The following is a 17359-nucleotide window of genomic DNA, read 5'->3' as shown; positions in this document are numbered from 1 at the left end:
GGCAATGCTACCCAGGTAAATGTTTGAAAAGAACTTCATCGTCCTATATCTGTGTTCTTGTCATGGGTTTTAAAGCTGAAATGTCACAAAAGCCGAATTATATTTAGCAACTTTTTTGTTTTCTTGCAAACCTTTAATAATTCTTCCAGCAGTTGTATTAAGTAATCTCTTACAATTTAAAAAATGTCATCATTATATAACTGTTTAAAACTTTGATTATCTGAAACCACTGCCAATACGAAACCTTTTTAAAAATCAAATATGATGTTAATTAATGTATCAATCCAACACTAATCTTATGTATTATTGTATTTTTGTAGATGGGACAAAGGGATGAATCACCTACTTTTCAACATGTTACCCCGGGGGCCCTCCAGACTACAATACTGCCTTGGATGTGCCCAGAGACAGGTACCCACTACTATACATCTGAGACACAATCTTAATATTAAATAATATCTTTATTATGATATTAAGTGAAATGAATGGAAATATGTAGAAGACAATACTCTTCCATCAAAGGATAGGCTTGGTGCATTCATTGTAGCTAAACAAGTCTCATCAGCTGATATACCATCACAGTCAATTCAGACACGAAAAAAGCTTAAAATTAAAATATAATGCATTGTTTTTACAACACCAAGGAGGAGGATAGAATGTTTTCAAGATTCATGCTTTTAAGATCAGAAAAGTACCACTTGTAGATACAAAAAAAAAAGATCAATATTTGTAGATAAATAATATCTTGTTTGTGTATATTCTGTTGAATTAAATCAATGTTTCTTCTAAAATTGATTATTATTAAAGGTAGCATTTACTATTGCAACAGCAGTCAATCACACTGAATGATGATTTCATAAAGAAGAAGGAGATTATACAAGCAAGTTGGAGGTAGGATATATTTAAGAGGCCTTGAGGAGACGTTTAAAATCTGGTTGTATTTACCAGCGAAGAGCCTTGGTTTCTCAAGATGTCCAATAGACAGTCCAGAGTGATGGTTGAGGATGGGTTTATGAACATGCAGCCTTGAGACAATGAACACTACCTTTTTAGCTGTAAGGAATTTCCTGGGCTTTCCAACTGGAGTCCATTTGGCATGGTGCCTCATTAGAACCAGGTGTGTGTGTGACTGACGGTGTGTTTCCACTTTATATTCACCTTGCATGAGAAAAGAACAGACTCCAAAATACTTTTCATCACCTAGTGGACTACATGGGATCTATTAACCAGGGCACAGAGCCTTGTTTGATATCACTTTATATCGTATATCTGCATTGGTGATAGCAACAGTTCTAAAAGGAAGCAAATTAAGGAGTTTGTGTTTTTGAGTTGGTAACTGTACCTGTTGAAACATGAGTGTTGAAGCATTCTTTTGTTTCAGAGCGCTGCTGGCTGGAGGAGGTTTCTCTACATGGACCTACAGACAAGGTTATGATGTCAGCATCCCCGTTTACAGCCCCCTCTCCGCAGATGTTGAGCTGCCTGAGAGACAGCCAGGGTGAGCACACATTACCTCTCATTGTCTTGTTTGAGTAGCACATCATGACCAGATTACTGTCACCTCAAATACGTTATCCTTCAACATCTTCTATACGGAAAGGGTTCCAAGGGAGTATATTAAAGTAATTGTGGTTTAGCAACACTCATTAGTCTCGGCTTGATTGAGAAGTAATATATAGTCAACGGTATAGAGTATTATAACCATTTGCCTCTTTATATCTCCTGTCTCCATTCTCCCAGGCCACGGCGTTACTTTATTCTCTCCCCTCAAACCGCCATCCACCGAGAGTACCGCGCTGAACTAGAGCGCTTGAAGGAAGAAAATGGAGAAGCACTGCTCCTCCTGGACAAGTGTAGCAACCTCTCCCAGGGGGCCGCCTCTGCACGAAAACGATGTTACAAGGGGCAGGTGTACGACTACCCACAGATCCTTCAGGTAGGGGGCACTGCATTGAATACAATTTTTTATATTGAAGATGTAGTTTTAAGACCACCTTTTGTTAAATGCAATACTTTCCCAAAGAACAACACAAATACAAGCGGAGTTGGCGGCATGATTTTTATAAACATTTATTTTCTTTACAAGAAATACCCATCCCAATAACTAATATTAATACCACCACCATCAAGTGATAGTGAAAGGCTAAATGGATGTTGAATAGATGTTTGAGCAGCTTGTGTTTTACCACTCAGCAACAATAAGTGCAGCAGTTCCTGGAGCCTGTTAATTCATGCAACCTTAAATACACACTTCCCTTGGTAACAGGAACTTTTTGGGAGTTAACCTCTAGGAACTAAAACTGGAACAAGGTAACTGTGTTCAAAATGCAGTTAAAGTTCCTAAATGTTGTTTGAATTGAGAAGAATGATCTAGAGGTTTGATTTGATTTTGTCCTTTTTGTGCAATTCAACGTGTCCCATTAACAGTTCCCAATGTGTCTCTACAGGAGTCCTCATTCTGTGTGGTTTTGCGGGGGGCCCGTTTGGGTCAGGCTGCCCTCAGTGATGTGTTGCAGGCTGGCTGTGTTCCTGTCATTCTCGCTGACTCCTACATTCTGCCATTCTCTGAAGTTCTTGACTGGAAAAGGTCAGCATAAGTTGATGTAACAGTTGAAAAACAAGTAAATGGTTTTACCGTCTGCCATTTTCCATCAAATGATTCTGTCTATCCTCAGGGCGTCTGTGGTTATTCCAGAGGAGAAGCTATCAGAGATGTACACCATCCTAAAGAGCATTCCTCACAGACAAGTGGAAGAGATGCAAAGACAGGTAACATTCATAACGCACTCCAAAGAAAACCTTTCTCAGCTAAAATGATTTTAAAGTGGCTTATATTTAGTTTGAAAACTCAGATTGACTTGGAAGTCAGAGGTGATATCAGGAGAGTTAAAGCTCTAGCATGTCATGCGTGGGAAGTCGAAACAAACTTAATGTGATGAGCGAAAGACAGAAGTTTGGATACCACTCTTACCTTTTCTAAGTTAGAATTTCCTCTTTTGCTCAGTCTAGACTTTAGAAAGCTTTCAGAAGTCTAACGTGTGTTGATTTTAGCTCGAGTGAAATGAACAGATGACGGCTCACTCTCTTTTTCTTTTTGATATCTACATTGAGCCACAATAAACAAAAGTGAAAGCAGCTTTGAGAGAAGTGCAGCAGTTCAGCTGCTCCTCATTCCCTTGTATCAACTCTAGTCCATTTTCTAATTATACTGGCCAAACAGGCGTTTCAGACTGAAGGGCTCATAGACGGGCTTGCGGGTTAGATTACAGCGGACAGACCCAAAAACATGACTTGATGTCTGCTGGGGGGTCTTCTGCTGTGTATAGCTCATAGCTCACTTGGTAGCATTGGTCTAACATGGTTATCCATTGGTCACAGTACTCCTCTGTTGCAGGTTGATTCTCAACTGAGACATTTTCTTTGTATAATTTTACAAAATATCAACAAAAGTTAAAGATTCTCTTTACATAGTGGTGTAAAACATTTTCTCTCAAAACAGTGTTTTATAGAAAAAAAATGTGGTAAAAAATGTGGTCGCCGCATTCTAATTTATTACCATCTATTTAATTTAATCTCATCCTTAATAATCCCAAAGCCCACGGCATGTATCTAAATGGATTTGGCACATTAGTACAGTCCATTTTAACCGGCACTGTATATAAACAGTATATCATGTTTTAAGGCAGGGGTTCCCAAACTTTTCAGCCCGCGACCCCCAAAAAAACAGTGCCCCAGGCGACCTCCTGTCGACGGGGGGGGGGGGGGGGGAATATCTCCGCAATGGAGCGAGCTTAAGTTTCACTTTCGATTGCATGATATGAAAATGTCTCTGAAAACGTTATTATTAATAATAATTTTAAAAAAATAATAATTTAAATAATTTTAAAATCAATTTTCTTTTAGACTTTTTTTTTTTTTTTTTTTCATTTTTATTTTGTAATCATGTTGCGACCCCACTTTGGGAACCCCTGTTTTAAGGGACCATCAGGGTCTGTTGTACTCTTACCTCTGAAAACTCCATCTTCTCTGCTATTAAAGACTAGGTAATTGAAATGCTATTCTTTGACGAAAACTAAATATTTTGTGCGTGCTAATATCACTAAGGAGAAATTCCAAAAGGTTCAGCTTTTTAATTATCTTCAAATGTTGGAGCTGATGCATTTCCTTAGTGCTGCCAGCAGAGGGCTCAGCAGTCTTTTCTTTCACCCTCTGTCTGTCTATTTGTTCCCATGTGGTCGGACTTTTGTGCTTACAAATATAAAAATAGGAATACACAATGCATACTCACCTCAACCGAAAGTGCAATTGTTCACTTAAGGTCATGTCTTCTTACACACTTAGCAAGTTTGACAGAGCCAGGCTTTCTTTGCTTTAACTTACTCAACAAAGCCTAAAACCTCACTCCAATACCAAATAGCTGTGAGGTGTTACCAGAGTTAGACTGCGATGCCCACATTTGTGTACTTCTGAGGCTTGTTGCGGTCATACCCATAAAATAAGGCACCTACACAGTCCTTTGCCAATCTTTTTTGATTAAATCACAATATACAGTATACGACGGGAGGAAGGAGTTAGTGCTCAAGATGGAGTTCAGCCTACTCTATATATACTCTGTATTATGCTTGAACCAGGTTTTCTTTGGGTGTGTTTGACGTGGGCAAACCTTTTAGTAGACACCCTGTCCTCCATCATGCTGAACATTTCACCGGCTGCAGCTAATTTATAGAACAAGTCAAGTTGGTCTTTCCCCCTGTCCCTTACGTGGTGTCTGCTTTTCTTCTTTTTACATCTTTCATCTCAAATGTAACTGAAAAGTCAAACAGGATGATGACAGGTGTCAGTGGCTTTTTGGTCGGTAAAAATGTAATAAAAGCACCTTAAACTTCTTAATCAAAAATGTAAATGTGAGGTCCTTTGACTGTCTACTGACGCCTCGCACTAAATTCATATTCCCTTTCTTTACCTTCACAAATGCAGAAGTTATAAGTACAGAACTGCCTTCTGAAAATATACCGTAATTTTCGGACTATAAGCCGCACCTGAATATAAGCCGCAGCAGCGGCATACCACTCTCGGTTCCACTTTTACTTTTGCGCGCTACCTGTCTCACTCTTTTCCGGCCTCCAGCTTTTCCTGCTGGAACCCGCCGCTTAAAGGTGGGGGTCCGCGGACCGGCCATAGAGCCCATAGAGTTAAAGGTGTTGGCCGTTAGCTGTAAAAATCCATAGATTAGCCGCACCGTTATATAAGCCGCAGCGTCGAAAAATAGGGGAAAAGGCGCGGCTTATAGTCCGAAAATTACGGTAATCTGAATACAGTATACATGCTTCTGTTCTGCACTGCCAACTGTTTAAAGTAAAAGAAATAAGTGCAGTGGTGGAAGAAGTATTCTGATCTTTTAATTAAGCAGTAAGTTATACAGTTGCAGCTGGTAAAGGTTACCTTATCTTTAAAAAAATATATACATACTAATGTATTCGTCTTTGCTGTTGAATCTCACCTACACCTTAATCTAAAGCTACAAAGTATGTGTATAAAAAGTAAAAGGTACAGCAATTGCCCCTGAAATATACTGGAGTAGAAATATATAAATTAGAGTACAGGTACCTCCAAATTATACTCATTACAGTACTTCAGAGTTTGTTTAGTCTGTTACATTGAACCACTGAACTATTGTCAGGGGGGTTGGCTTTAATCGAGGTTACCCATGGGGCTTCAGTAGTATTCAGTCGTGGTTGTCTAGACCCAAAGTCCTGTTAGATTATATTCTGAGTCCTTCTAACTTGCACTGATTTACACCTGGAAGACCAGTTTCGTTATTATTAACAAGTAGTGTGTGGGCAAGTATGTGTAAATGTTTTGATCACAGTTAAAAGTGCTAATAAATCTTTAGAAAAACCATATTCCCAGTAAGCAGCACTCGATTGAAGCAGACTTTGTTTCACTGCTGTTTTAGATTATGTCAAAAAACACTAATGATCGCCTGGTTGTGTCCACACCGGCTGCCAATTCTGCTCCAGAGGTTGGATCATCTGTCAGGCACTTGACAACTTCCTCTAGATTTAACAAAGTGATGCAGGCTACTGAAATATAAACGGTTTTATCATCTCGTTGACCTTTTTTTATTGATTTAAACGAGCTGCTAAGGAACTCTGTAAACCAGAAGGAAATTAGAATATGATTTGCTCTAAACAAAACGCTACGTCAGACTTTTTTTGGCTTGACCTACAGAGGAATATGACTCTCTCTTGGGATTGTTTGCATTATTTCTCACTATTTGCTGGCGGTTTATTTACAGTGTGCATTATACATCATATCTTTAAAATTCATTTTGCTGAGCTTGCTATATTTGCTGCTACATATCTTTATCCGTCAGGAACAAAGAGTAGACTAGGTGCAGCAAATAAAAGATGGTGTAAAGGATTTTATTTTTCTACTTTGATAACGCTGTCTCTTCTTCCATGCTCATAAAAATTCCTGCAGTCGCTTGAAGGGGGGGGTGGGGTTGTGACGGTATGGGCCTTTGGGCCTGCACAGTTTGCTTTCTGCCTCCCCCCGGTCGGAAAGGAAACTTTCATCACCGGCTGATTTATGAGCCGTTGGGATTCCCCCCTGAGATTAGAAAGTCCTTTTTGATTCTCCTCACTCCCTCTATAAAAATAAAGGCTGTTTTTGTGTTATGATACAACTCCAGTACTTATACTCATACATGGGAGATTTAGGCAATTGTCAAAAGTTCACGTGCCACGAGGGACTACGTCTGGGGCACACATTAGACCCACAATACAAGTTGGTGAATGACAATTGGTTGATAAACAAGTGTAGCTCAGTGGCTTACACACAACAACTCAAATACAAACACCCTCTACTCAAGATCCGTGGGTCATCGAGGAGCCAGTGGGGTGGAGTCGGGTCAGCGTAGCACGGTGCCTCCTGGCAGGAGACGCTGCTGTTTAAAGCTTCATTAACTCTTATAGGCTTCTCTCACCTCTGAACTGTCCCTTGAAGTTTCTAACTAGAATATGAGCCTGCAGGAGTGTAGACACGCATGTTATGGTCAGTAGTACTTCTCGAGATTCATCAAGTCAGTATATGATGGTATAAAACACAGCCAGAGCTCCAACAAACTGTCCATAGAACATCATTCATGTACAGGTATTCTTTATCACCTTTAAAGGCTGAAAATACATACAGTACATATGAAGTGGGAGGTGGATTAGAGCAGCTGGAGTTTGGTATTCCAGCAGCCAATGTGAAATCATTAAGATATGGGTTAAGAGTTCAGTTATCATTAAAGTCTGCTTTTCACATCAGAGATCTGTTGAAGCAAAACAGGCTCCGTCAAAAAGCTTCAGAGGAAGAGTTGGTGAAGGTCAAGAGGCTTCAAAATGGTCTTTAAAGACTCGTCCAGGGGGAGAAATCTGGATTTTACTGCTATGACTTCACACTGGTTTTATCTTCTGTCATGTAGTGACTATACTCCACAGCATAGTGAGAATGAAAATACAGAAACAGTTATTTAAGCAACATCAACATTCCCACTGTTTTATGAAATACTATCTTATTCAAGTTAAGGTTTTTAGTAGAACATGTCTTTTGACATTTCCATAGTATTGACTTAATCTAGAAAGAGCATTGGGTTTTATTATATTATGAATTGTACAGAAACATATAAATAATGAAATAATTCAGTTGAAAATGGTTTACAGCAGGATTCTGTTCTGCAGCATCTCAAATAATAATATAGAACAACATACAAAAAAGAAACAAACAGCATCACATAAGAGTGAGGTCGTTTTCACAACATGCTTTTCTTACACCTGTATGCAGTCATATTTCATTACATGTTTTTTCTATGGTCAATTCAAATATCCTATGTTTCATCGTCTACCTCTTTACAGTGAATGTCTCTTAATAGAAGGATTCATTATTATATTTAATCAAAACATTATTTGTACCCATAGGCACACTGGTTCTGGCAGGCCTACTTCAGCTCCATGAAGTCGATCGGACTGACAACGCTCCAGATTATCAACGACCGCATCTACCCGTATGCTGCCCGGACCTACGAGGAGTGGAACAATCCACCTGTGGTGGTTCGTAACTTAACTTTATGTTGTGCTTTTTGCCAGAATTCCTAATCGTAGGACATCTAGCAAGACAAGTCTTTTTTTCTCTCCTATCCTTTTCATAATTGTCTTTTAGAAGTGAGTGATATTTAACTATATGTACACCCTAAAGACTGTTGTCCTCAGGCATACAGCTTAGTAATCAATACAGTGTGTTTGCTCTGCTGTGCTGCGCCGCTCAGCTGTATTCCTAGAAGTCTTTTTATCGAACACATTTGAAAGAAACCCCTCCACAACGTCGCTGAGACCATGCAGAGGCTCACTGTGCCACATACGCTTCCCCTCTCTCCTGTGCCTTGTAAATCGAAGGCAGCGGAGTGACAGTCGGTGCCTTCAGTGTTTCTGAAGCGCCACACATGCTGCGCGTCACACTTTGGTGTGAACCCAGCTCGCTCTGAGGCAGCCAGTTTATGTCAGCAGTTCTGCGCTAGGAGGATGCCTCCGATGTGGTGAAAACTAAGTTCCTTCATGTTTGACTCATGTGTTTGTAAAAAAATCTGCTGGATGTGAAGAATGGTGTGTGTTCAGCATCCCTGTGGTTGTGGGAGTTTTTGCTGCAGACAGCTTGGCTGGGCGAGCATCTCTCAGGAGTTGTTAATCAGCCCGGTCTGATCCAGAGTCTCCTCCATCCTCCGCTTGTGGGGTGCAGGCTTGTGCACGAGAACATGCGTGTGGATGCACAATAGTGTCTTTGCATCTGTCAAGTCTCTACAAGTATCCCAGAAGAAGTCAAATGCTAACATTAAAGAAGTTGGGGTAAACAAGCAGCATACATACCATGGGTGTTTACGATGTTTGTCATTTCTTTTCTTTGCACTGACATTTAGGCCAAAGGCTTACGTGAGCTGAGCGTGCGTGGCTGCCTGTTTTCTCTCCGAGCAGGTAGCTTGTTAATCAGCAGTTACACTTGACATTGCCCACTTATGTCAAAATGTTTTGTCAGGGCGTCCAACCCCCAGTCCAATCCTTCAGTATAACTCAGGTCTTGAGGTTTTTTCAGACCCAGAGGAGGTTAATTGTGTCAGGGTGCAGACCTTCAGCCGTTCCTGCCTGAGATGGGAGATGAAGTGTTTTCTCGATGGATTCAGTGAATGGACGGTGAGAAGAACTTCCACAGAGCACTAAATAAATCAGGCAGACATTTTTCCGCCTCTCCTCCTGTAGTCTTTAGGCCGGTAATTGAAAGCACATTTACCAGGATTGCTGGTGCCTTTGGAGGGAGCGGGGGTGCAGGATAAGGGACAAGCTGCTTTTTGTTTAGCAGTTGTAGGTAGTGTGCATACTTGCTCAAGAATTGAGGCATCTCAGAGTCTTTAAAAAAGGTTATTGGCACTGGGCTATGAAAAGCCTTATTCCATCAATGTCTTGTTTGAAGATCAAATAACAGTCTGCAAATATTTGGACAGTTTTGTTTTGACTCTGTTCTCCTTCACATTAGATTTGAAATTCAGTAATGGCTATGAAGTGTTGACTTTCAACTTTATTTTGAGGGTGTTTACACTCAATGTTCTCTAATATGTACTAGACATATTATCCCCCAGGGAAGTCATACTTTGTTCTCCCACTACTGTAAGTACTTAAAATAACCCTTTACATTGAAAGTCAGCTGTTTTAAACTCTAATGATTTAGAACAAGTCTTAATACTAATTACTAATACTGTATCTGGTGTTGCAACTTTATTGATTGCTTCTTTCAGCCATACATTTAAATTATTACATTTCTCTGCATCTGTAGACATGAGTAATACTTGTTTTATCATGTAACAACAACATATCTATATGTTTTAATTGGGAATGTTTCTACAGATAGGAAAAACATCCAAATGATTTGAATATTGGTTGTTCTTCATTTTCAATTTAAATCCATGTAACCCTTACATTAATGAAGAACCAATTAGGCAGTTAAAATAGCCAGATACAATTCTTCTTTTTCTTTTATGAAAATGTAACGTTTTTAACACATCACCCCTTGAGATCTGTTGGTGACATAAGGAGCTGCAGCTTTCTTTTCATCTAATGTATCCAGTTTGACAAATGACTTAAGTGGTCTCTAACCTCTTTAATACTGTTTAAATGCTTCTGTGCTGCCTAGATGTGTTACTTTAATTATTTCCCCCTCTGCTTGTTTGACAATGTGAGAATGACCACAAGGAAGTTTCCACTTTCCAGTAAAGTGATTTTTATTATTGGTGGAGGAGTGACTGATGTTGTGTTATAGCAGTGGCTGTATTTCTGCTGACAGACTCTTGTTGGTGCTGTAGAAGGAGCCACAGAATCACTGTCTGTGTGGCCACCTGGGCCCAGAAGAGACTCACACTTTATAGAAGTACTTCAAGAAACCCACAGATGTACTGTCTAAGATAAGCTCCACTGTCTGTGCCCTCTTCAGACTGGGTGTCACTGTAACCAGGGTGGAACATTTTCTGTGCCTTTGATGAATGTTATCAAGAGTGAACCATGGTGCTCCTTCATTTGGTGCAAGAGCTGCCCGCACATGGTTGTAAATAAAATTAAAATAAATTGTCTTTTTTATTTAAATATATAAAAACAACCTTTGTATACCACTCACACAAGTAATTGTTTTCCCACAAAGCACTTGTTGTCCCTCATTTGGTGTGACTGTTATCCAAATTACTGTAATGTTTAAAGTATTAAGAACACAACATGTTCCCGTTGCTTCGTTCATTTGACAGTGTCACTTGACCTGAGCTGGAGTCAGTGCGGCTTCCAGGGTTTACAAGCTGTTTAAAAGGGGAGCAATGAAAGAAAAGCCCAGTTCCACGTTGGTGATAGACGGCCACCTCTTGCTGTTATCATTTCCCCCCCTTCCTCCTCTCTATCCCACGCAATTTTACTCGTCAAAGGCTTGTCATAATATCTCACAAGAGCAGTTGACACGGCAGTGGAGCCCAGCCTGTGTTGTTTGCAAACTCCTTCCGAGTGTTCCTTGTACCTCTGTACTGCTATTTTTTCCATTTGGTTGACTTGGCAATGTGACTGAACCCTTTGGCATCCTGGGCTCTGCCTCTGTGAGGTGCTAAGAGACGTTATTGGATGACTCTTGCTCCAGAATAAAAAACATAACCTGGAAATGACTGCAGGTGACCTCACCTTCCAGTAAAGCCCCATTATAGAGCATTACATTATGGAAAACACGACAGACAGGGTTCACACTCAAGACATGAGCTCTTCATGGAAATAACAACATTTGAATAAAAAACATGTTTGTGGCCCTAACGGCGTGTTGTTCTTTGTTTCCTGTCTTGTGTAGAAGTGGTCCAGCGTGAACAGCCCTCTGTTCTTGCCACTTATCCCCCCGAGGGCCCCTGGCTTCACAGCGGTGGTGCTGACCTACGATCGTGTGGAGAGTCTATTCCGTGTCATCACAGAAATCTCCAAGGTGCCCAGCTTGGCTAAACTGCTGGTTGTGTGGAATAACCAGAACAAGAGTCCTCCTGAGGGTGAGTGCGACCAACGCTCAACAAAAACCCCAAAAGTTCATTAAGCTTTCCAAAAGATACAGTGTGTATACACTTTTTATTTATGTCTTTCATTAATGTTCACCTTGAGGTATAATCCATCATAGAAGTTTCATAGCAGGCTCTTATTAGTTGTTATTTATTGCACCTTGCGCTGTAATTATTTGCCTTTTTTTAATAAGGCTATTAAGTATAAAACCGTTAATCCTGCTTTCGTTCACTGACTGCGTAGCTCAGACTGCTCTGGACCAGGAATTAAACCTGCTGCTGTAGAGTTGGATAATGTAATGAAGTAATGAGGTGACTTTGAAGAGCTCCCTGGTGGCTGTGAGTTGCCTTTTCATTAGAGGCATCAGCGGCGCCTGGCTGGAGCTTTGTGACCCGATGGAATTAACGAGGGGCCATTGATGGGTCAGACTATAAACATGTACGAATGCTCATAACTATAACTTTTCAGTGCTAGAAGACCATTATAAGACATTATGAGTATGTTTAAAATTAATTCACAGGGCTGACATTTTGAAATTCCGATAATAGCCTATAAATCCTTCACTTGGTCTGTCTCTTTCCAACTTAAAGAAGGGATCACAGTAATGGTGACAGAGGGAAAGAACAAACGGAGTGTTTAACATAGCACTTTTCCTGACAATAGCTTCTGACAGGAGACCTCAGACGTGGTTATGAGAACCTGGAGCTCTTGTCATAGTCTGCCAGGCCCCAGTTAGCCCATTAATGAGGGGACACATTCTCTGTGATCCGTCTGGGCCGTAGTCCGTGCCATGGACGCTGCCCAAGATCTTTGAAACGCTCCCCTGAAAGAACTCTTCTTTTTTTTTTTTTTTAAATCTGCCTCATGAGGAATTGTAGTGTGGTTGGATTTGCACGTGCTTGAGGTTAGCGTAGCGATACGAGTCAGTGAGTGAAGTAAAATTCCCAGATCACTTTTTTCCACTGGCAGGATTTCAAATATCTCTGTCAGTGGTTAATGACATCACAATTCCTCACCCATCTCCAGACACTGACAGCAGTAGTTTTAAAAATGTTGTTCAGCTCTTAAAAACGTATTTAAGTGTCATATACTGTTTATATAAATGTTTAATATATATATATGGTTGCAACTATTATTTTTAATAAACAAATACATTTGACATGTATTAACGAATGTATTGATTGAAGTGTTTTATGTTTTTCTCTGTCTTATCTCCATCTGTATATTACACAGTGAGTACCGTTGTTCTTATTGTATTGTTTTCCTCCTGGCAGAGTCTCTTTGGCCAAAAATCGGCGTTCCTCTCAAAGTTGTGCGAACCAAAGAAAACAAGCTGAGTAATCGCTTCTTCCCCTACGACGAGATCGAGACAGAAGCCGTGCTGGCGATTGATGATGACATCATCATGCTGACATCTGATGAACTGCAGTTTGGCTATGAGGTGAGAAAAATAACCCCTTTTTAAAAAAAACCTTGACCACACTTTCCCATCTTTTCTCCAAAACATATTGCAAGGAACCATTTAAAGCTGAGCCCAGAGTTTAAAGTCATTCAGGGAGATTACAGTCTGGTTCTCCAATGGTTTGGGATTGGACTGCCTGCTGGATGTGTTTGATGTGTGAAGAATGATGACAGGTCGAGAGCTGATGCTTTCCATGCCCACATATCTGCTGGGCCCCACTTAGTGCAGCACACTCACCTGAATCCATTTAGAAGCCATTTAATAAAATTGTGCTCAGTTTAAGGATAATTACAGAGAATTACAGGCAGCATAGAGGAGCTGTCTGTCTGCCCAGATAATCCAACTGGCAGCCTGAGACGTTCAGCCAATCAAAAAGCCACTTCAATCCAAAAGGGAAGTGTTAATTTGACCACCATATGGAATTTATTTTGTTCAAATATCATTTTAAACTGCATTTTTGTTTCTTAAACTCTCTTTAGAATTTACTCATTCATGTTGTGTTTGACAATCTGTTTCCTGTCTATCTCCAGGTGTGGAGGGAGTTCCCAGACAGGCTGGTGGGTTACCCAGGCCGGCTGCACCTATGGGACCATGAAATGGGGAAGTGGAAGTACGAGTCGGAGTGGACCAACGAGGTCTCCATGGTGCTAACTGGAGCTGCCTTCTACCACAAGGTGACCTGGACATGAAGAAGTGTTAGCTGCTTGAGCTCTACCTCTTCACACACACATTTCCCTTGAAGCTTCTCATGGATGTTAGCCATTTAGATTAATAATGATGCACACAACGCACGTTTTGAAAAGGAAATGTTCAATTGTATGTGTAAATCGAATTGTAAATTAAGTTTACTGAAAGGATTTGAGAATATCCTGTGGACTTCTGTTTTGGGTATGTGTAGGATTTTAGAAAAGAAGATTACAATGATGGAAGAGCAGCATGTCATAGGTAGAGCAAGGTTATCTCATTTCTACTTTAAAGCTCAAATGCTCACTTAAGTTCAAAGCAGATTCTAGTGCATGGGTTCCTCCTACAAACTCTTGGGTCACCGTGTCAAACAGTGTCTGCATTATTGTAAATAATGAGTCTGCTGTATATCTTTATGACACCTAGTAATAGTGAATCTGTTTCCATTCCAGTATTTCAACTATTTGTACACATACAAGATGCCGGGAGACATCAAGAACTGGGTGGATGCTCATATGAACTGTGAGGACATTGCCATGAACTTCCTGGTGGCTAACATCACGGGCAAAGCCCCCATCAAGGTACGTTCCTGCCCGGGTGCTTTCAGGGGGGCTGAAGCCTGACAGAGCGCACCAGCATCTCTGGGTTTGATCAGCTCTCACCCTCTGACTTCCCCGCCTCTCCCCCTCCCCATCACACTCACTGTGCCCAGGTGCAGGGGCCCGAGCTAAAGCCCAGCCTTAACCTCCCTTATCTGGGTGTCACTCACTGGCACTCCCCCTCTGAGTATGTTTTTCTAAGCTCACCGGGGCTCACGCACACCCTGCCATCAAATCACAAGCTGCTCACTTTCCTTCGCCCGCACCCACGCTCCATCCTCCCACCCTATCTCCATCAGATTCCACCCAGCCTCTCCTACCAACCCATTCTGTCTTCCTGTCTCGGTGTCTTTTCGCTTTCTTCTACACACACATCCATTCACAGGTCCAGAGCGTTTGGTGCAGGCATGTGTCGGGGGTGTAGATGTGATGGAGGTCAGACAGACAGAGGAAAGCCATACATCACATCTCTCTCCAACTCCACTGATGAGAGTTCAGTTGTTGTGCTTAACAACAGTTCTAGAAGGATGTTACAGACTCATTTTTGACAAACCGTTTTAGTTAATTATTGATGTGACTTTGTTCTGCTTCTGTTTAGGTGACCCCCAGGAAGAAGTTCAAGTGCCCCGAGTGTACTGCCATTGATGGACTGTCCCTGGATCAGACGCACATGGTGGAGAGGTATGGCACTTTGTTTGGAAGCCATTGTTGATTAAATAAGCTCAGTAAAATCTTTGTTTATTGATCGCGTTTTAACCGTCCAATGGTTGCATGAGCGTTTCATTGTTTCTTTCTAAATATTTAAAATCACATTTAACTCGTATTAAAATGTATTATGCATCTTTCTTTAACTTACATTTTGGTCATGTGACAGAACCGTGGCACTGCCATGTCTTTTTGTAGCAGGAAACACAACAACCTGAATTATGTTTTTCTGCTCCTTTAAAATGATATATAATAATAATAATAATAATAATCGCAGAATTGAACAGTGAACAGGACGAAACGGCTTCATTATTGAACTTTTCTCCAATTATTAATAAGCAGATGCAATTATTTAGAAGTATTATTATTTGAAGTCAAACACATTTTGTACATAGGCAAGTTCTGTGAGCTGTGCTTAAATAAACACCTAAGATAAATGAGAAGATTTAAACAAATATATATATATAAATAAAAAAGATTAAAAGTGAGGAAGATGGGCACCTTAAAATTAAAGGATTTTAAAGGAAAAGACTGATTTAACTCCATCCATCCATTTTAATAATTTGCTAACCTGACTAATCCATAGCTGCTAGCTAAATACATGTTTGCCTTCTTTTAAAGTCATTGAGTTATGTTTCCGTCCGTAGATCTGAGTGCATCAACAAGTTTGCATCAGTCTTTGGCACCATGCCTCTGAAGGTGGTGGAACACCGAGCGGACCCGGTGCTCTACAAAGACGACTTCCCCGAGAAGCTCAAGAGCTTCCCCAACATCGGCAGCCTCTGACCGGCACGTCAACACTTCAACATGTGTCACCAACTTTTATATCCAAACATCAACATTCAGATCAAAGTGTCACCCCTCAGTCAAAGACACTTTTACTTTGATTTTTGAATAGATTTTTAAAGGCAGAACTGAACAGAACATTAAGTTAGGACACTGTAATACGGGGATGCGGATGACAATGATTTGTTTATTTGGCTTCAAATTATTTTTTAAACATTTAGTAATACAAGTGCATAGACTAATGTTACATGGAGGGTGACCTTGAGTCTGATGTTTGATGGACAGTCCGACTGTAGGCTTTCGGCCCCTCACTTTTACTTTTTTGGACTTTTGGCTCCAGCTGCTCTGGAATCAGTGTACAGTGTATATATGTTTATTTTGCACCAGAGCTGTATCATAGTTATAATTAATGATGCTCCAACTTGGACATTTTCTTCTTCTTTTCAAAAGATAACATGGACCTTATTATTTTTAGCTGCCCTGTATTAAAAGGAAACCTTTGAATACCATGAAACCATGATATATAGTAAATGATTCAACGACATATCAATGTAGGGTTTCTTTAACAGTTAATTGAATGTAACACACCATATACAACTATAGACAAAGCTGGTACAATAAATCTAATATTTAGAGTGAGTAACTGCTGATTTAAAAACACTGATGCAGAGCTACTGGAACATCTTGAATTGTATTGTTTTATTGCCTGTACAAGCCTTTCGTTTTATTTATATATACAAAAACGCAGTGGTGCTAATTGAAGGAGCCACTAAGTAATTTCATGGGCTTCATGAGTTATGCATATGAACGCTGCATAAGTATAGGAGTACTTATTGTTTGCATTTGAAGACACGTAATGTATATTGAATAGTTGAACATTTCCAAATCCACACTTTTCAAAATGTATTACCGGCAATGCTTTGTTTTTATTTTTCCATTATATTCTGTGTGTTTTCATATTTGTGTCCTTTTCATCAATAGTAGTATTTAGGCTTTAACCTTGAAAACATTGCCTTGTGATTGTTTTATTTGCCTTTTTTATTAATATCATTTTCATAAGGTCAGTGAAATTGTTCAAAATGGTTCATCTATGACTTTGTAATACATGATTAGTAAAGACTACACTACTACGTCTCTCGGTTTTGCTTGACATTGTTCCATCTATTCATGGGAAGACAATGAAGTCAAACGTATTCCTTCCTTTTCATGTGCGTCTGTACTCCCATCTGTGACCGTGCAGAGCCGATCCTCCGTCACACGGACGATCCTCTGTTCCCTCAGCCCGTCACCTGTTGTTAATATACGCAGCCTAATCCTCCCTGTTCAATGTCAGCAGTTCAAAAGGGCGCAGTTCGTATTTTTGTCAACTTCAATTAGTGTGATACTCTTGCACGATCTCATTTCAGCACTTGTGTCTCTTCAAAGGGTTTGAAATGCATGGGGATTTCAGAATGACTAAAGGGTGACACAATATTTTTGGCAGGGTGCTGCAATGCAATAGTGCAATACTGTTTTTCTTAATAACA

General features: G+C 40.3%; 1 protein-coding gene across 1 annotated transcript; it reads left to right on the top strand.

Moving 5' to 3' along the window:
• Positions 1-4: 4 nt before the first annotated feature.
• On the top strand, positions 5-16967 carry ext2 (exostosin glycosyltransferase 2; the record flags this gene model as incomplete). Its single annotated transcript, XM_079662676.1, is given in 14 exon segments — positions 5-15; positions 321-360; positions 362-411; positions 1382-1498; positions 1741-1936; positions 2448-2587; positions 2676-2769; positions 7965-8096; positions 11401-11590; positions 12872-13038; positions 13590-13733; positions 14196-14324; positions 14941-15023; positions 15695-16967. Coding segments are annotated over 14 exon segments (1632 nt in total). The 3' UTR covers positions 15834-16967.
• Positions 16968-17359: the final 392 nt, after the last annotated feature.

Source organism: Notothenia rossii (assembly GCF_949606895.1).
Source record: "Notothenia rossii genome assembly, chromosome: 2".
NCBI classification, from domain to species: domain Eukaryota; kingdom Metazoa; phylum Chordata; class Actinopteri; order Perciformes; family Nototheniidae; genus Notothenia; species Notothenia rossii.
Note: the sequence above shows the minus strand (reverse complement) of the source record. Positions and strands in the feature narration are given on the sequence as shown.